At 39.7% G+C, this 20410-nt stretch overlaps 1 protein-coding gene across 3 annotated transcripts in view; it reads right to left on the bottom strand.

The window, feature by feature from the left end:
• The window catches only part of KLHL14 (kelch like family member 14), a 116256-nt gene that overhangs the window by 29140 nt on the left and 66706 nt on the right, over positions 1-20410 (bottom strand). For all 3 annotated transcript variants that reach the window (XM_038543580.1, XM_038543578.1, XM_038543579.1), the window contains exons 4-5: positions 11838-11927; positions 4156-4234 (exon numbers count right to left, since the gene is read on the bottom strand). In XM_038543580.1, coding sequence (XP_038399508.1) covers positions 4156-4234; positions 11838-11927 — 169 coding nt within the window. The remainder of the gene's footprint in view (positions 1-4155; positions 4235-11837; positions 11928-20410) is intronic.

Raw genomic sequence — 20410 nt, 5'->3', positions numbered from 1 at the left:
GAAGGTGGTGCTAAACCGCTGAGCCTCCTGGGCTGCCCAGTTAAAATGTTTTATTGAAAAGACTGATCTGTCTACAAGAATAGATTGAAGTAACAGATGTTTCTTTGCACCGTGGACACGAGAGTACATCAGTACCCTTTTTCTATACGATGAGTCCATAACAAGTCATAGAACCTCTGAAATAATTTTACTACTGGGCCATCTTTAAAGAATTTGAACAATGTGGGCTGTAAGGTGTTGAGTTCTCTGCGCTATATACTGGTCTAGAAGAGAAAATGCCTGTTAGTCATGACAAGTGCGAAAACCCTCCATTAAATAAGTTTAGATAATGGCGAATAAGAGCAAGATCTCCTCACCATAGTGTGAACTCCTTTCATCTAGACTAAATTTCAGTTCTCCCACTTTTTCTGTCCTGGCTCCTTCCTTTCTTCCTGACCTTAAGTGAGCCTATCAGAATTTGCTCTTGTTTTAGCCAATATTTTCTTAATTTGATGCTTCATGTGTACTCCTAGCTTTATCCACACAGTGTCACTGTTAGGATCTAAATGGGGGAAAAAAATCAGCAGGTTTCATATCCTGACTAAAAGTGCATTTTTATGTAGAAATTCCAATAGTGAAGATTCTGAGCCTATGACTTATTCCCTTGCTAGCCCAAAGTAAGAATTCATGAAATGCATCGTAGGAACAATGGATAGTTAATGGTCTGTCAGCATCTGTGAATATTTGCTCCAGGCTGAATTTTACCATACCAGGTCTCTCCTGGGAGTGCTCCCAGCCCCTCCTCCCCACATGAAGAACACACAGGATTAGGCTGTTTGGGTTTTTTTGTTTTGTTTGGTTTTGTTTGAAAAGTAAGTTCAAGATTACAGAAGATTTTTAAGTGGGATTGCGCTATTTCTATTTCAAATTGTTCATCCATCCCTCCTCCAGCCCCTCCTCCCCCAAAGCCAGAGGCAATAGTCAATGCATTGCAGTAAGTTTAAAGAGACTACCAGCAACTTCTACAAACATACTTTGAACTCTGCGTATTGTACAGGTCTTTACTAGTTCTTTCTGACCCTTAAGATGGTCAGTTTATATCCTAAAGCATGAGATTTAATTACTATAGCCTTAGATCAGCTTGAATTCTTGACTTTCAACCTCAGGTTAAAAATGGTAACAGATTTTTTTCAAACAGAATATTGTCTTACGTCTTACATGGCTTACATTGTCTCGTGTAAGGCTTCTAGAAACAAAATATTTAGATTTGGAAACAATTTTTTTAATGTATTTGCTTCTAGCATTTCTCTTACTCTGTGAAATATGAACTTTGTTATTGGTGCTCTCCAAACTGCTTTTTCTTTTTCATCTTTTTTTTTTCTCTCGACTAGCTAGGAGGTAAGATCTCCATATGAACAATACCTAAAATATCTATTTTTACTGGAAAAAAGTGTAAAGTTATCAAATCATTTCTATTGATCCTAGTTTCAATTTTTTAACCTCTTTGTTTCACTGAAGAATCAAATCCTACATCTGAGACCAAAACAACTCAGTAGCATTACATTTAAATGTATGTTTTCCTGCAACCATTTCATAGGTAGCAGGGATGTAATCCATGAGTTAGCTGAGTAAACCTAGGAGTAGTGTATCCATTCCCCTGTTGAGCTGTGTGTGTGCGTGTGTGTTGCAGGGAGTATCCTGCATTTATATTAGAGCACTCCTTTGGAAGCTCTGATGAGGTAAAAGATGTTAGGAGTCTGTTCAGCCAGCTCTAGGAGTGGGTTACCCCAGAGGTGGTTTTCAACATGTTTCTATTATTCTCAGTTTGGTAATTTCTCAGCATAATCACTTCTTAGCAGTTTGGTAGTAACTCGTGGAAGGAGGGAGGTTGGGGAACTTCTGGTGAGTCTAATTCATGATGTATGCAATGCAAAATTAACTCATTTAAATGTTTCAAGAAACTTCTTTTCAGATCTGAAGGATGTCTCAATATTTTCTTTTACTTTTTTTTCTTCTTTGTTTAATCACCAATTAAGCCATGCCAGTAACTTAGAATGCTACTTAGAATGGAGGCTTGGCAATGACAGAAAAATTTCACTTTAAGTTATGGATTGCTGCCTGGGTCAACCAACCCATAGGAGATCTGGAGCTAGAAGATGGACTGGGCATTTGTGAGATCTGCCTTTTCCCACTCAGCTCTGTAAGGAGCTCTTTATTTGGTCTATCGAGTTGATTGTTCTAAATCTAAAAAAAAACTTCTCTTACTAGGGACCTGACATGATATACCATAATGACTTAGAAAGAAACGTTAAACAGTCCATCCTGTCAACGGTGGCTGCCGGGCGCCGACAGACCATGGCAGGTCTTTTTATCAGGTCAATGAGCTGCTAAAAATTGTCTAAGTAGGACCCTGCCATGATAGGCCATAGTGCCTCAGAGGAAGTCATTATAGAATATCAAGTAAACAATACACATTTAAAAAAATTACTAATTAGGTTTTGCAGCAATACTTCTCATCCTTAGGGGCTCTACAGTGAGATAATTGACCGCGACGTGAGTTATGCTTCCCAAACCGAAGGCGTGAAGGTTAATTATCGTGGTGTGCAGCCCCCAGCAAAGGGGACCATGGTGATGAGATGCTGTCATTTCAAACATATTACTGATATTTATTTGAAAAATATTTTTTTAAATAAAACTTTTTGGAATGGTTTTGATTAAACGGTAAAGTGATGCAGCCACAATAAGAGGATCCAAGAAATAACCCCCGAGCGAGAGACACCAGGCCCACTGGAAGAAGGCTTTGCGAGGCTCCCATGCACACATGTAGGCACACGACAGGGACAGAGAAGTTGGTCAGGACATTAACTAGAATAATTTCCCGAGGTATTTTTGAACTACACCTTTTCCTAAAAGTGTCTGTGGTTCTTATACTGTGTCTCATCATTTCCAATGTATAGCTTTTAGGCTCTTGAAAGAGAGTTTTAATTTATTTAGAGGGAACAGAGCGTTGGATATGGAGTTTTCTCCTAACATTGATTCAAACTGTCTTGCTGCAGCAACGCACATTTTTGAATCAAGGATAGTATCTGAAAACTTCCCTTTAACTTGGAATTTATGATTAAGGATCTAAGTTGATCCCAGTGTAATCTTAGTGAATGTTTATAAAAGAGACGTTAAAGTGAAGAGTCCTGAGGGAAACAGGAAAGAAAATTATTTCTTAAATAATTCAGTTGAGAAGAAGAAATAGGTTGCAGCTTATTGTTATCATGGTGGGTACTTTCCTCAAGAGGGTGTTGAAGTACTATTATTATTTTTTTAAAGATTTTATTTATTTATTTGACAGAGAGAGTGTGAGAGAGCATAAGCAGGGGGAGAGGCGGAGGGAGAAGCAGGCTCCCCACCCCTTGCAGGGCTCCCTATCAGGACCTGGGATCATGACCTGAGCTGAAGGCAAATGCTCAACCGACTGAGCCACCCTAAAGTATTATTCAAAAAGAATTGAGTGCTCAAAATTCAGCATAGGAATTCGCACATGCTTGTTAAGATGTGGCCTCACATGGGTAAGAGCAGGAGCAGCAAAATATGTATAAATGTAGTAGCCACTTGTCCCTTGGCCGCTAGGAGACTTTGAGATAAACACCAAATACATAAAAGATAAGATGACACCTTGCAAAACTATTTTTTTTAAAGCGAACAAATGATCTGTTCTTCAATGTATGATGGGAGGATAGTTGAGAGGGCAAATGTAAAGTATTTGAGTTAGTGAGACTTGGAGCACTTAATACTGTAATTTCTACATCAAAATGGATATTATCGTAAGAATGGTGTTTTATATTTCAGTGATAGGATTAAAATATACTATCACTGAAAAAAGAGGGATAGGCGGTGAGGTTTTAGGTCCACTTGCCAAAAAAACCAAAGCAACGTGGTAAGAGAAGACAAGTCATACACTTTTTTTTTCTTCTTCCTTTAAGACCAATAATTGACTTATTTGATTATTTTTCTCCATTGAGTTAATAAAGTAGTTATTCTAAATTGGCCAGGTCAAATTTTGCATCTTGACTCATGTGTCTTTCATTGGCTCCATTTAGCATAATTTACCACAGAAAACCATTCAGCATCCATGCTTCCTGTAAAGCAGCCACAAATGTTCAGACATAAGAAATAAACACTTACCTTTCTTGCATGGGTGGAAGTTGTATCCAGCTATTAAATCGAGGATCATATCGGCTGACAAAATTTGTACTGTGTTTTCCTGGAAAAATATATTTGAGACATTTAAAACTTAAATTCCTTTGCTGTTTTGCACATTTAATAGTGTTTATAAGATGTCTTTGTTCTTGAGTTTGACACACAGATGAATTAAGAACAGGGACTATCTAACATAGTCTGAGAAGCAGTAAATCAGTGGTAAATGTGCCACCTAATTATTTTTCTTTTTCTTCTCTTCCCCTCCATCTTTTCTTTTTTCTTTTTTGGAATGAGTCAGAGTAAAACTAAATCAACCATAAGAAAAAAAGCAAGTATGTTTATCAAAACAGTTTTACCACAAAGTTAGGGGACACATTTCTGGGTTTTGGTATTTTTGTGTTTTAAGAATGAAGTTATGGTCTATAAATAAACAGTTCTGGAGACTACCTTGTGTGGTATCTCTGGTTAGAGCCCTTTTTATAATGATCCAAGAACCTAGCAGTGGTTGAGTCAGCTCTCTCCCCATGGAAATAACAGTGATCACTATAGTAAGAGTTTGCTTTAGGAAATCAGGTTTAGCCTATGTATGTCATGTAAGTTCTGTGCATGTATTTGGGGGAAGCACAGTTGCAGGTACACGTGATGAAATGGGAAACAGGAGTCCTAAGAGCTGGTCAACCAGCTTGTCCCCTCTGTTGGGCCTAGGAAGCACAGTAATGCCTCCAAAGCATTATAATGGATTTTATTTTACATATAGATTGACACCAAAGCAAGAAATGGAAGCAAAAGAGTACATTCCAATTTTCTTTGTAGCATCTGAGATGACAGTCATCTAAAGCACTAGAAGTTTTAACTCTGAAAGTCTGTTTTTGTTTACATTTGTAAGTAAAAATTGAAATAACAGGTACCAAACTTCACCACAGGAATAAATGGATAGGAGTGTGTGTGTGTGTGTGTGTGTGTGTGTGTATGTGTGTGTACCTGCTCGCACAGGCATGTATATTCCACACAATCGTTAATTGGATAAATATACTTCAAGCATTTATTGTATGTCTTATGTGTTCTAGGTTCTGAGAATATATTGGTGAACAAAAAAGGAAAAGTCCCCATTTTTGTAAATGAATAAAGAAATATATACTATATTTTCAAGTAGAGATGAATGCTATAAAGAAAAATAAAGCAGGGATTGATAGGGAGGAGACTAGTTTAAGTAGAATGGTTTCCTGCCTACAGATGTCTTCTGCAAACCATGCAAATATCTGCAGAATGAGCCTCTCACACAGTGGACCAGGTGAGTAGAAAGTCCCAGAGGTTGGCCAAGAATTCAAAATGGGCAAAATGCTGGGGTGACTTGAACAGAAGTCAGAGGCATAACAAAATCCAGAACATAGTGCACCTTATGGACTGGTATAGGGTTGTGCCTTCTGTTATAAGAATAGTAAGAAGTCACTGGAGGTTTTGAGCAAATGAGGAGCATGGCCTAATTTACATCTTACAAAGATCACTCTGGCTATTATATGAAGAATACACTATAGAGGAGCACTCTGGAAGCAGGGGAGCTGTCAGGAAGCCATTATAACAGTCAAGGCAAGAGTTGATGGAGGCTTGGATGAAGGTGGAAGCATTAAGATATGGCCAAGTTTGGGATCTATTGTATGGGCACAGCCAATAAAATTTTCAGATAGACTGAATATTGGTATGTGAAAAAGTAAATAATTAAGGATGACTGCCAGATTTTTAGTCTGAGTAAGTAGATGGAAGGTCATGAAATTTGCTGAAGTAGGGAAGACCAGGCAAGAGCAGTTTGGGGGTCGAGAAGAGAAACCATTAGTTCTGTTTTGGATTTAACTTTGAGAGGCCTACAGAATTTCAAAGTGGAAGTGTGTGGTAGGCTACTGGCTAAATGAGGCTGCAGATGCAAATTTTAGAGTTATTAGTCTAGAGATATTTAAAATCCTAGAACAAAATGAAACCCTTTAGGCAGAAGGTATGGGCGTGGAAGATAAGGGGTCTTGGGATTGAGCCCTAGAATACAAAAAGAAAAACCAGCAAGGAAAGGAATTGTCAGAGATAGGAGGAAAGATATGATATTTTGGAAGCCATGGCAAATAGTGCTTAAAAAAGACCGATGGACAACTGAAAATTGACCATAGGATTTGGCAACATGGAGGCTGGCGGTGGCCTTGACAAGTGTTGATTCAGGGAACAGGTAGGAGATTCCTCAAGAGAGACTAAAATCTAAGAAAACAGATGCAAGAGGAAGGCAGTGCTTCTTAGCACTTTTGTCATTAAAAAAAAAAAAAAGGATAGCTAAAGGATGCAGCATCAAGAGAAGGTTTTGTTTGGTAGTTTGGTTGTATTTTTATGTCCAGAAATACAGGCAAGAGCTTGGGCATGCAAGAGGGAATGAGAAATAGGCCTTAGATCGGAGCAGAAACAATAATAGGAGGGAAGATAAAATATATGGGTAGACTTGGAGGTAAGTGGCACTAGAATTGGTAGTGGCAAGATGAAGATTTTATCTTCTGATTGCTTCTATTCTCAATGAACTACGAAGAAAGGCCATCAGTGGACAGTGAGGAGGGAGGTTTTGGAGAAGGAGGCATTTGAGAGAGAAAGTGTGAGATAGCTAACCTGGAGGGTAGGATAGTATACCGACCAGGGAAATTTAGTGGGGTTGACTAGTAGCCAATATGGTTTACCAGTAGCCAGTGTGATTGTGCAGTTTTCTACAACGCAGATTTAGTCACTCAAGTACAGGGACGAGGTGGAAGAGTGTTGGGCTTAACCAGAGCCAGGGCTTTACCAGGCAAGTATAATGGAAGGAGAGATGGACGCAAGGACTGCCGGTATATGCGCGAATGTGATTACAGGGATGGGCAACATAAGTCCAGTAAGGAGGGAAGTAAGGACATCATATGATGACAGACAGTGAGAAAATAGTAGGGTAGAGTGAAGGAGGTGGCACATCCAGGATAACAGTAGACAGCTGCCACATAAAGGGGCAGCAGGTGATAAAGACTAGAGACATCCTTTAAAGTGGTGGGTTTTAAGGTTGTGGGAGTGACAGTAAAGAGGTAGTAGAAAGCTACCTGCCTTCAATAATATGAAGTTCTGGATCAGGTGGGGGAGCAGACACCAGTTCCCAGTATAGAGGGTGGCTGGGAAAACAGTACTCTCAGAGGATTGCCAGCCTTTGATTAGAAAAGGATGGAAGTAATCATTCAGAGGAGAGTTTAAGGATTCTTGGGATTTTGTGGACGTGATATGAGTTCTAAGCATCTTGTGAAAGGGTCCGGATGGTGTGATTGGTTGGTAAATTAAATTTTATTTGGGAGTATACAGAAACAGTTAAGAGTCCAGAGGTGGGAATGACCCAAAAGACAAATAACACAGAGAGGCTCCAACTCATGGAAGGATTACATCTAGAGTTGGTTTATAAGAGAGTTTTGTAGAATTTGTAATCATTTCACTCTTGGAAAAAAATATTCTTGATAGGCTCCAAGGTTAATTCCCAAGAGAACCTGAAGATGAATGTCGTTCATAGGAATGTAGAGCATACCTGCCATAGATAAGAAAGTTTCTCTATAAAACTTGGTTTAGAATTTCCATTTAAAGGAAGACATCTGTCTCCTTTCAGGAAAGGGGCAGAGTGCCTTCTGGTAGAAATTAGCAATGTTTTCTTTGGTTGTATCGGTAGTGGTCTTCACTCATGGAAAAGGTTAAGTAGGGATTGGTGTGATATGGATTTAAGATGAAGAAAGAATTTCCAGGGGCAGCTTCAATGGTGTGAAAGAGGGGTGAGGGTGGAGGACTGGGGAGAGAAAAGGCAGACATTCTGGAGTTGGCAAAGCATGTGTAGAGGGGATAATGAATCTCAGAAGAAACGAGTATGGTGGAGTGAGGAAGGTGAGCTAGAAGAGTTATTTGTTCCTTCCTCATGGCTTCTCTTAGGACTCTATCAGTAGCTTGAGAGTGGTAGCCACGTGCAATGGAATTTTGGATTATTCCACATAATGGAATAATGCTTTAGTTAAACATAATGCTTTAGTCTCTTCTCATCTTTTCTATTTTTTTCTTAAATCTTCCCCAATTTCTTCTCTTTTTGTGATGATGCCCTGTCACCAGACACCATTGTTGACTACCCTTTAGGTGACAGGTAAAATGGAGCATGGGGTGGCAGTTTCCAGCCAGTGGTCAAAGGGAAGAAGGGGGAAGGAAAGGAAGACTGCCATAGGCAGTGTTTTGGGGAGTGAATCATCAGTAAGTGACAAATATAAGTCATTTTCCTGTAATCTGGGACACTGACGGAACATATGCATATGTATTAGAATATTATAATGCATTCCTGTCATTAATGACATGAAGGGAGTCAATAAGATTTAATATCTATAGCTGACTAGAAAAACAGTGTATGTATCCTGTTTAAATTTCCAGTAACTAATATGTTTTATGATTTCAAATTCTGGTCTTGTAATCAAGATAATAGAGAAATGAAATTATATTCATATTTTACGAGTAAATATATGTTTTATGAGAATGTATTCAAATTCACAATTTTCTATTTCATTCCAAGACATGCATCTCAGGCATCATTTTCACAAGAAGTAAAGTTTAACTTAAGATTTTGTCTTTGGAACTGACATATCCAAAGCATTCGAATTCACGGATTTTAAATTTTTCCTCCCTGGTAGCAGTGAAATTAAAGTTCTATATTATCATAGGATTGCTATTCTTGATAAGTTTTGGTATTAACTGCTTACTTTTTAATTGTATAAGGTATTATAACATGAAAATCCCATATTTTTGAGATGACTGAGTCCCTGCACAGTTTTCTAAATGAGAAATGAAGAGTTCCCTGAGAATCAGAACCACTTTCCACTATGATAGAATACTGACTTAATTTCACAAAATCAAGGCAAAAACATGATTATTATTTAGTATCTAGCAAAATACATATGTTTGTGTGAGGAGGAAATGTTATACAAGCCTTAAAGACTAAAGCAGACAGACCTAGGTAGGAATCAGTCCATCTTCGCGCAAGCTCTGTGAACTGGCAAGTTCTTTCACCTCTTCAGGCTTAGATTCCCATAGTAAAACTAGAACAATCATGGAACAGGCCTCCCAGGATGGGTGTGAGGATTAAGTAAAATGATGCAGGTGAGTGCTTAGCCAATTCCTGGGAAATAATTAGTACTCAATAAATACTACTTGTTAATGTAGTATTTAATGTAAAAAAAAATAAAAAAAATAAAAGGTGGTCAGCTATGGTTGACCAGATGGTTGGAATACAAAGCTACATGAAAAATGTTTAAAGGATTGTGGTGGCTGTGTGATTGGTACCTAGCCCAGATACCTTTACCAGACTGGTACCTGCACTCCCAGGTTGCTCATTGTCATAGCAGCTCCCTCCCTGGGGAATTATTCTCAGCCATACAGGCCATACATCCCTGCTTATCCTTCCCCTGACCTGGGGAAGGCCTCAGCCAATGACTGAGTGATTGACCCAGGGGCACAGAAGACTGGCCTGCTTGCCTCCTGAGGTGATTGATTCTCCTCTGTTTAGGAGAGCCAACTCAGTGACTCATCAGCATCTGCCCAGATCTGTACAAATGACTTGTTGTACCAAATACCCCTTCAGGGACAGAGTGACTCAGCTTTGCAGGTGAGACTCCCATAACTCTAAAAGAGTTAGCTGCCAGGCCCTTACTGAGAGTTATTGTAAAGTTAAAATAGTTATTAGAGTTTTTCTATAATTCAATTCTGAGCCTCCTAGTGGCCAAAGCAAAAAAAGGAGAGACATGTTAAATCACACAAATGCATTAGTGGCAATTTTCAAAAGCACACAATGCCTTAGTACTGCAGTCTGGCAAGAATTTGTCACATGAGTCTTCACATGGGGCACGCTGAGTGGTGACAGTGACAGGTATCCCTGCAGTAAATGCAACACTGTGTTTTCTATAGTCTTTTGTTGCAGCATATTCATTGAGGGCTTTCAACTGAATTCCTGTTCCTCTCAGGGGTGGGGGGAGGCAAATCAGTGAGGTCCAATGGCACAGTTTTATGGGAATCTGAATTAGTCCAGAGATAAACCATGACTCTATAGACCAGAGGAAGAAATGCGTCCATAATGCTCTTCCCTATCCACCCTCCCCTCACCAATCTGTCAGCTGTGTGTGATAGACACTGAACAGGAAGCAGATAGAGGTTATTTTGAGGGGGTGGAGGGTGCATAATCCAGGGAGCAGGTTTCCTGTGTTGCTGAAAAAGTGTGTCTCAGAGGAATGGGAAGTTCTGCGAACACCAAGTGGTCACACCAAGACGCATATTTTACAGAGGCCTGCTCCACCTGGGGAGGGAGGTGGGCTAACAGAGCATTGTCCCCAGAATCAGGACTCTGCAGCCTTCTCTTGTCATGTGTTAGTTTTAATCTGGCCTTCAAAAAGACCGTTGTGCAGATTCTTTGCTTAGATAAACCCAATCGCTGTGCACTATGTACTTACAAAGGCTCTATTCAGTTCAAACCACTTCAGAGGGACAACAGGTTACACAGTAAATGGGGGACTTACAGTGGATTGTACATATGCCAGCGTTTTTGGGGAACACGTCAAGTGTGTCATTGCAAAGATAAGTTAGCGGAGAGATATTAAATATCACTTTTGTTCCTGTTCTGAACCTGTTTCTCACGAAGCTCAGGAACTGTCCCCTTTGGAACGCTGAAGGATGGGAACCGAAAAAGCTGCAGGTTTTGAGAAAGAACGTCCTGCTCTCTTCAAAGAAATGTTCTTGGAAGGGTGGCCTGGGTCGTTTTCCTTTAAGATTTTCTAGAGTGAACAGATGTAACAATTTTCTATAATTTGCCTTGGTGCAGATGCTGAAAGAGAGCATTCACAATAAAATATACGCAGTATATGTAATTTCACTTGGATGTTCTGGGGTTTTAAAGTAAAAATGTGTACCTGCAAGCTGTTTTATGGTTTCTCGGTCATAATGATCTCTGTTACACAGAAGGCTACAACTGCGACTCCTCCCTCCTGTGCAGGCGTTCCAAAAATATCTTGATAATTTTGCGTATTCTGCGAGGCACCGCGTTCTCCCGTGTTGGCTGGGTGGGGAAGCGGGTTAAAACGTGCAATTTCTCTTTGCGATCAGTTTATGGAGTAATCACAGCAACAGGGAGGATGGTGGGGAGCCTTGCACAAGGTGCAGCCACCAGAATGGGTCTCAGGCAACCAAGGCTGCGAAAGATCTTCAACTGGGGCTGTGCGCTATGACCGCAGATAAAGCTTATTTATGGAAACTGCATCCTTATACTGATAGAGCGGGAGAAAAGTGGTGGAGAAGGTGGTGAGAATTCTTAATAGCTGCAGCTTGCTACCTGCCTCTGGGGAGTCTGTGCTGATGCTCGTGGCGTTCCTCAGGGGACGGATAAGGAGAGGGGCTGGGGCGGCACTGCGAAGCCAAATCCCCAGGCGGCCCATGAGCGAATGCTCCGCTGCGTGCGTCCTCTGCAAGCTCAATGGTTGACCCTCCCTCCAATTGTCAGCCCAATTTACCGACTGCTTCATTTGTCCCTGTTCACAGAAATGTATTTTCCACAGTAATTACAAAACGGGCTGCCACCAGCGCCTTCCGCAACACACATCCTTGTTGAGTTCAATAGTTACCATTGGGGTTCCACTGGTCCTCTCCACCCAGCACAAACAAGAAGTTTTCTACCTCCACGACGCAGTGGTGGGCACTGTTGTACGGCATAACTGGAATGGGGGGGGGGGAGAAAAAAGATGCATGAAAGTCTCCACCTTAGGACTCAGCACCTTGGCTCACCAGTTACTTGCTTCCACCACAGGGCATGAAATGTGCGAGTGAGTGGGAAGGAAGAAGAGAGCACAAGCAGCAGAGCAGGGCGCCCGCCAATCCACGGTGGCTCAGCCGTGTGTTCACAGCAATTTCAAACCCAACCCCTTTTGATGAATTTTGCATAATGTTATTCCGCAAATTAGTCAAGAACAACCTGTCATGCTGCTTTCGATTCTTGAGTTCTCCTCACCTGCCCGGCGATGGGGATCGCATTCTAAAGCAATGACGGATACTCCCAAATGGTCAGGGCTGGGGGTTGCTTCTTGGAAGAACTAACCCCACGTACACTTGGAGCCATGGAGATGCTCTGCCCAAACTTGGTTTGCTGGCAATCTTTCCATAAACAGACTCAGGGTGCTTGGGAGCTTTCTATTCCACAGCAATGAGCAAGCTGAATTTCCATACAGTTTTAAGTTTTTAAATTAAGGTCCTGCTGATTTAATGCCTTCTCCAAATGTATACGCTTAATCTCCTGTACAATGTCATTAGCAGCACAATCACACATTTTCTATCTATCTGCTTAGGAGCTCTTCTGGAACAAAGATAAAAACTGTCAGGAACATCACAAATATCCGTTCCCTTGGTCTCACCCTCCCCCCTCCCCTGCCCCAACTTGCATGGTGGATGCGAGGAGGGCGTATTCTTCAGAAACCCACCAAAGCCTGGTTTCTCTGTATTTGTTTGTTCTCATTTACATTCTCTTTTGGGGACACGCACAGTGAGACTAGGACAGCCCTGTCACCCCATGTGCAGCGCAGGGCCGGGCTCTGCTATTATAATATCATATGGCACATGTATACTTACACAGAATTAGTTATCGTATCACATGTGGTGGTTTGGACCCAGTGACACCAGTAGGAAAAATGATGTCCTTGTTCAGCTCATCATATGGGCACCTTAAATCTAGGTGAGGACAAATGGGGAGGTGATGTGCATGTTCAGGCGGGGAACTTATTGCTTGACACGGATCAGCAGAGCACTTAAGAAACCAGTGCAGTGGGAAATCAATATGACTCAGGGCCAGCTCCTACTTTGTGCTCTTTTGCCAATGCTGAGAGAGAGAGAGAGAGAGAGAGAGAGAGAGAGAGCCTATCTTACATCCAATGTATTTTGGATGATCTATATCTCTCATTTCATTTTGCTTTTCCTGTCTTTTATTTTTTTCAGAATGCACTTAATGCTGGCTAAGATAGGTAAATAAAATTCATAAGGAACCAGGCATAGCCTTGAAATCTGTAACCCAGCTTCTGAAAGAGCAAATCAGATCATTTAAGCTTCTTACTAAAGGATTTTAGGAGTTTGAGTTATTTTTTTAGTTATTTTTTTTACTATGAATATTCATTGTTTTTGAACTTACAACGCCAGAAGGCATTGATACGAAAACCCCAGATTTCGGTGATAATATAGAAAGTGGATGTGCCACGGATTTGTGTGGCCCATTAATTAGGTCATTGACTTAGGGAGTCATGTTGGGGATGTCCTTCTGCGCCTCAACCCTCAGTTATCTCTTTGGAAAATGATTTTAAACAGATGGCTCTGCAGGGATACCACATAGTTTCTCAGAATCCATTGGGGCAGGATATATGTTGAGTTCACTGATCAACTAAGATGAAATATGTTTTGAACATTAAAAAAAATTAACCATTATTGTTTAGATTAGGATGCTAGTTCCAAAATAGCAAGCAGAAAACTATGCTCCTCATAGGTGATGTATATTGTGTATATTGTGAACAGCCTGGCGCTACTCCAGTTCATCATCATGTCATCTGGGCAGTGTAAAGTCACAGCATTGATTGTCATCTGCATGCATCTATTCACATGGGACCCGAGAATGAGAATAGAGCCCATTGACTATAACCAACTTACGTTATGACTGCTGTTCTTTCAATATTTAAATTTTTGGTCAGCTCCATGCCCAAACCTTATAAATAATGAAAAACTGTATTATCATCTTTTTTAACTAAAAGTCCTGTTTGATAATAAAGTGCCATCTCTGAAAATATAACACTTGTGTTTTGTTCTTGCCATTTATTTGCTCCCATTCAGGCAAGCAGAAATTAAGTGAAGGAAATAATACATGATTTATTCTTAAGCCTCTTTTTCATTTGATTACCCCTATTGTTATGCTTTATGCAAACAAATGAAACTATTGCACTAAACTACGGAAACCTTCAAAATAAGAGAGAAGGTCTTTGAAGTCCTAATATAAAGGCTACTTGAAGGCATTCCCATTTTTTTTTTACTCTTGTTTTTAAACCTTGTATGCTATATTTCTTGGCTGGGTATTTTAGTATTCTCATTCCTGAAGTATCGTCTTTTCTAAATTATTACCATGAATCGAGAGGCTATAAATACACACAAATAACTCTTTGAAATTATTCTGAACGCGAAACGTTCCAAATTTATTTAAAAAAATCTATATTAAATCAATGTTCGAGTTTTGCAAAAGACCTAATTTGACTTCTGATTAAACCTGAAGCAAATCAAAATAAATAGGGCAGTGAGCGATAGCAAACATCTGTTTCAAATGGCAGGTACTGCATGTATTGATTATCTTTTAAATAACAAGGTATACATGCCTGACCCTTTCCAGATTTCTCGAGAGGTGGACACTGGCCTTGCCCTCACAGGCAGGTATTGGAGGAGAAGTTTGTGCTCATGTTCATCTATAGCCCAGTGCGAGTTTTTAGCGTGTCAGTCAGTGAGTTAGAGGGAAAGGGTAAAGAGAAGCTAATCAGGATGAAATGAGATTAAAGGCTGTCTAATTTTACAGCAACTGTGATCCATCAGCTACTGTGAAAGTGACAGTGGAAATGAATGATGGAGACAGACAGGTGGGGCTGTACATTTCACTGATTTATCCTCAAATGCACTGGGCCTTATTTTATTGAGTGAACATGACCGCATTTATCATGACTGTCATCTAAACCCACTTCCCTCCATTTAAAAAGGTCACTTTACTCAGAGGGAGTAGGAGAGAGGCACTTTCGAATCAGATTTAAAATCTCATAACACGTGTTTATAAGGCTCTTTGTGAGAATTCTGAACTTTATTAAACAAACTAGAAGTGCCAGGAGGTAAAGGGGGTGAGAAAAGGCCAGAAAATTGTAATAGAAGAAACCTTTGGTCACTTGAAAGAACACATTCATTTAGTTTCTGGATTGGAAGTATTTGTACCATGTTTACCTTTCCAGTTCCAAACACCTGATATTCAATTCTGGTCTGGGAAATTAAATAAAACATTTACATTTAGCATTTTTAATTAAGAAAGTGGGAAGCAAGTGACACTATCAAATAAACTTGGACAGGATATTAAGTCACAGTATTTACTCTGCAGAATGACTAATCATCACACACTCAGTAGATGTTAGCAATTGTTACAAGCTGCCACAGTTTACTTCTATACCTATTAATTGTATTCTCATAATTTTAAGGCCATAAGAAAAAATCTCAGTTACACAAAGTCTTTTACCCTGTACCACTGCAATAAAGTGTCCTAGAGTGTTATGCACAAAATTGGTTTGTGGATATGAAAATTGGGAGTCAAAATCTCAGAGTATTTTGTGTTACTTTTCATAATACTAACCACCATTTACCAAACATGTACCATGTACCAGACACTGTTCCGGTGCTATAGATATAGATATAGAAATTGAATATGTGGAGCACCTGTGTGGCTCAGTGGTTGAGCAGCTGCCTTCAGGTCAAGTTGTGATCCCGGGGTCCTTGGATCGAGTCCTGCATCTGGCTCCCCACAGGGAGCCTCCTTCTCCCTCTGCCTATGTCTCTGCCTCTCTCTCTGTGTCTCTCATGAATACATAAATAAATAAATCTCTTTTTAAAAAAAGAAATATGTAATTGCATTCATGTATAGTTACCTATATCTCTGAAGATATAATGACACTTGTGTTTTGTTCTTGCCATTCATTTGCTTTCGTTCAGGCAAGCAGAAATAAGTAAATGAAATCGGACCTGATATTAAAATACATGATAAAATGCAATATGTGATAAAATATGTCAATGTTTTATTTACCTTTAATATCTTTCCTTTAATACAACTAACTTCAAGGGAGGCATTACTTGCTTGTTTTTTCTCTATTAGGAATACTGAGGCCTTGAGAGGTTAAGTCACTCGTTGAAGGTCATACCTAGCTAATGAATGGCAGAGAGAGAATCTGAACACAGGAATAGCTGGATCCCAACCCACGCTCTTGTCCATTTCACTCTACTGATTTTCAATAGGTATGTTCATCCAACCAGGAAGTAATTACTGAGTACCTGTGTGCTCAATGATGGTGCTCTTGAAATTTCTGTGTAATTTTTTGTATTGAATCATATTTTAAAAGTTTATTACTTTCTTATTGAAAGGAATCCTTAATTAGAGCAAGTGGACACTCCTACATATTTTTTTAAATCCAGATATTCAAATAGTTGGTTTTCTTAAAGTAAGGCATGATTGTTTTACAAAGCCAGTGTTCATAAAAACACTTAACAAATCTATTGGCAGAGATTTAAAAAAAAAAAAAAGTGAGGTCGTATTTGACCTTGTTAAGCAGATTCAAAGTATCTTGGGCACAGAGGCACTTTTCCTGACATACAAAATTTGCAGGGGGCTTGTTGTGTTATGTAGGCCTTTTTCTGTTAGAGATCCTCACTACTCTGTTTCCTCCCACTTATGTCTAAGGAATATATATATCTTTTCCAGCAGAAAGTATAAGTATCCTTCCTAACCACACATTTTCATGAACGTCCAAAGAGACTGATTTCCAAAGAAGGGAGGGCAATGCTAAGTTTATAGGATTGCTAAATAAATGGTTGTTGAATGCTTATCATTTTGCTGTAATGTTTATGAGGACCTTGATTTTCTATTGGCTTCAAATACATAACCTTGCAAAACTGTCAAATGCGACATACTTCCTAATTTTTTTTTAAAAAATTAATGCCCATGGTAAAAATGCAATCTTATATAAAGTAAAGATTATGCAGGACCACTAAGTTTTCCTCCTATCTCTATGCCTCAGTGTTTCAGTTCCTACCAGAGAGGCTATCACTGTTACCATGTTCTTGGATTTTCCTTTCAGAGAGTTGTATATATATGAGTCATTTCTCTATAATACAAATGGCTGCCACACAATCTGGGCATACTGTTTAGTACCTTGCTTTCTTTGCACTCAAGAATGCATTCACTTACTCTTTCTCCACCAGTCAAATATTTGTTCATCTGCTACTCTATGCCAGGCCGTGTTCTACCTGCTGAGGAGGTCATGGCAGAAAATGGCATCAAGAAACGTTCTAGTCAGGGGGAAGCACACAGTAAACATATACACAAGGAAATAGGCACTTTTGTTTCAAATGATAGGTACAATGAAGACAAGTAAAGCAGTGTCAGAAGAGACAGAATGACAGGCTGGGGGATGTGGATAGTGTTTAGGGAAGGCCTTTGTGAGTACACTTTTGAGTCACCTCAAGCCAAGATGACTTAGTGAGCCAGGAAACCAGGTGCAGGAATAATAAGCACAAAGGCCTTGGGATCCAGTCGTGGAATGAATCTGGCAAGAAGACCAGAACAGAGAGATCTGAGATGAGGTCTAGGTGGGAGACCAAGGTCAGGGCAGGTGTGAGGGTGTGGTCTTGGTCCGAAGACAACACTTGGATTGTCCACCATGGCTTTTTTTTTTTTTTTTTTTTAATGGCTGCATAGTGTTCTGTTTGATGGGGATCCTATAATGTATTCCATTCTTAATTCATTCAACAAGTATTTATTCAACATTAATTATGTGCAGACACTTTTCTGGTTGCTGATAATGCAGCAGGAAACTAAGCTCTCATAGAGCTTACATTACAGAGGAAAGAAGTATGTAAACACATAATGAGCAGGAACATGGCCAAATGAAAATAGATGATGTAAGGAGAAAGAAAATGGGATGATGTGTTACGGCGTGATGGCATGGTTATTGCTCTAGCTGGGTGGTCAGGGAATGGATTTAAGATAGAGTTTGAAGGGTTAAAGGGAGGCACCGTTATAAAACATGGGCAAGGAGTCCATGCAGATAGACCCCAAAGCACAATGAACTGGAGGTGCCTAAGAAGTCAAGAGAGGCCTGTGTGTCTGGAACCCTGAAGGTAAGGCCAAGGAATCATGGGATGAAGTCAGAAGGCAGGCAGAGGCTGGGTAGATAGGTCTTCATAGGTCAAGCTAAGTGGAGTGGATTTCATTCTTAGCATGATGGAAAGGAACTGGAGGGGTTTTAACCAGCTGAATGATGCAATCTGATATATGTTTTAAAAACATTACTTTGGCTCCTGTAGATGTGGGAGGGAGAAAGGGGACAGAGGGAGAGAGAGCACTCCTCCTGTGATCTGGGTGGGAGATGACAGATGCCTGATTAGGAAGCAATGCTAGGGATGGACAGAAGGGGCATGTGTTGAAAGGTGTTGCTACCAAGAGTGCTCTGCTGTGTCCTTGTAGGCACACAACGGAGTTGCGCACACTTGGGAGTTCATCTGGAGGACTAATTCCTTCAAGGGAAATTTCTGGCCCAAAAGATGGCTGCATTTTAGATTTTGTGGGCTATCGTTACATTTTACCCCTTTTAACATTTGTATCTTTGCCAATATGGTTGGTGAACAATTGGTATCAAGTTAAATTGTAAATGTGCACATATTTAATTATGCTAGAGGTTGAGCATCTTTTCATAAATTTGAATTCTTTCTCTTTTTTTAAACGATTTTCTTTTTAATTAATTTCTACAACCAACGTGGGGCTTGAACTTACAACCCTGAGACCAAGAGGCTAATGCTTTACCAACTGAGCCAGCCAGGCACCTCAAAATCTGTCTTTCATGTATTTTTCTTGGTTGGGTTTTCAATTTCATGATATCAGAATTTATGTTACCTATAATTATGTGATTTCTGTTTTTGAAGTATTCTTTTCTATAGATTTGTCTAGACTGGCAAAATAAATGATATTTTGGAAGCATGATGTTGCTAGAATGTATATTTGTGAAATATTTACTCACTGAAACAAATTCAAATAGCAATTACATGTTGTTGAAAACAAATATAACCTGAAAGAAAGATGCTCCACTTTAATAATAATAATATTGAATGAGTATTCCTTACCATAGAATCACAGAGGAATTTTAAAAAACAATTTCTTCAACTTTATAGTAAGTGTAATTGAGAAACATAAATAATTTAAAATTTACAAGTTAGTTTAATCCTACCCTCTAGTCTTTCTGCAAAGACCAACTTGGCCAATGATTCCTTGGAGATAGAAACAGACACATTATAAAACATTTTACATGAAGCAGGGGCTTGGTAGATGCTATACAATAAATAATCCACAGAAAAGGCTCTGTTACTTTTTTTTCTGTCATATTGGGTTGTACTATTTCTGCAAATCACCAATAGTTGTTTGTATATTTCAGGATTACTTGATCACTATGGACAATTAATCTGGAAAATTAAGCCCTGTAAGAAATTTACATGGCCTGAATCCAGTGGTGAGTTGGTTGAAATTCTGAATTAACCCGAAGGTTACCAACATTTTCTCCCCAACGTGTTCTGCACGCACCGAGCCAGGATCCCATAGTCCCACTGGAGACAAAATAGTTGAAGTGAGTTCATGATACATAAATCTGAAAAAAGTGCATATGTATTAGGGTTTGGATGCTGTGCATGAACCAAGAGAGCTTGTTTCTTTCTTATGGTTCAAAATTGTATATAAGGGAGAATTTTCCTGACAATGAGTATTGCTTCAAAACTTTTGTGCACTTGCCAAATTCATGCCTTTATTGTACACTTGCCAAATCATGACAGTATATTAAAATTGCCTCTCTTATGTTTGTTACTAAAGGATCTGTGAGCTCCTTGGAGCCAAACTGTGTCATCGGTATAGCTTTATGCCTACCCTGGTGCCCAATACATAGTGCTGGGTCAGACTCAGGCATTAGTTTGAGCTTTTACACCTAATAAATTAATTAGTTACACTAGTGAAAAGGGGCACCTGGGTGGCTCAGTCAGTTAAGCATCTGCCTTTGGCTCAGGTCATGATCTCAGGTTCCTGGGATCGAGCCCCATGGTAGTGGTGGTGGGCTCTCTGCTCAGCAGGGAAGCTGATTCTCTCTCTCTCTCTCTCTCTCTCTCTCTCTCTCCCTCTCTCCCCCTCCCCCTTCCCCCATGTGGGTTCTCTCTTTCTCTCTCTCAAATAAATACATAAAATCTAACAAAAGAAAAGAAACATTAGTGAATCAATAAACGTTAGTAGCGTGAATGAGTGAATGCTAGCTAAGAGAGATTGCGGTATTTACTTCTTTGGAAGGTATGCAAACTAGGATGGGTCCCAGAAGACGGGAAGAGGGGAGGGATTGAAGGAAGA

The sequence above is a fragment of the Canis lupus genome, chromosome 7, assembly GCF_011100685.1.
Source record: "Canis lupus familiaris isolate Mischka breed German Shepherd chromosome 7, alternate assembly UU_Cfam_GSD_1.0, whole genome shotgun sequence".
Lineage (NCBI taxonomy): Eukaryota > Metazoa > Chordata > Mammalia > Carnivora > Canidae > Canis > Canis lupus.
Note: the sequence above shows the minus strand (reverse complement) of the source record. Positions and strands in the feature narration are given on the sequence as shown.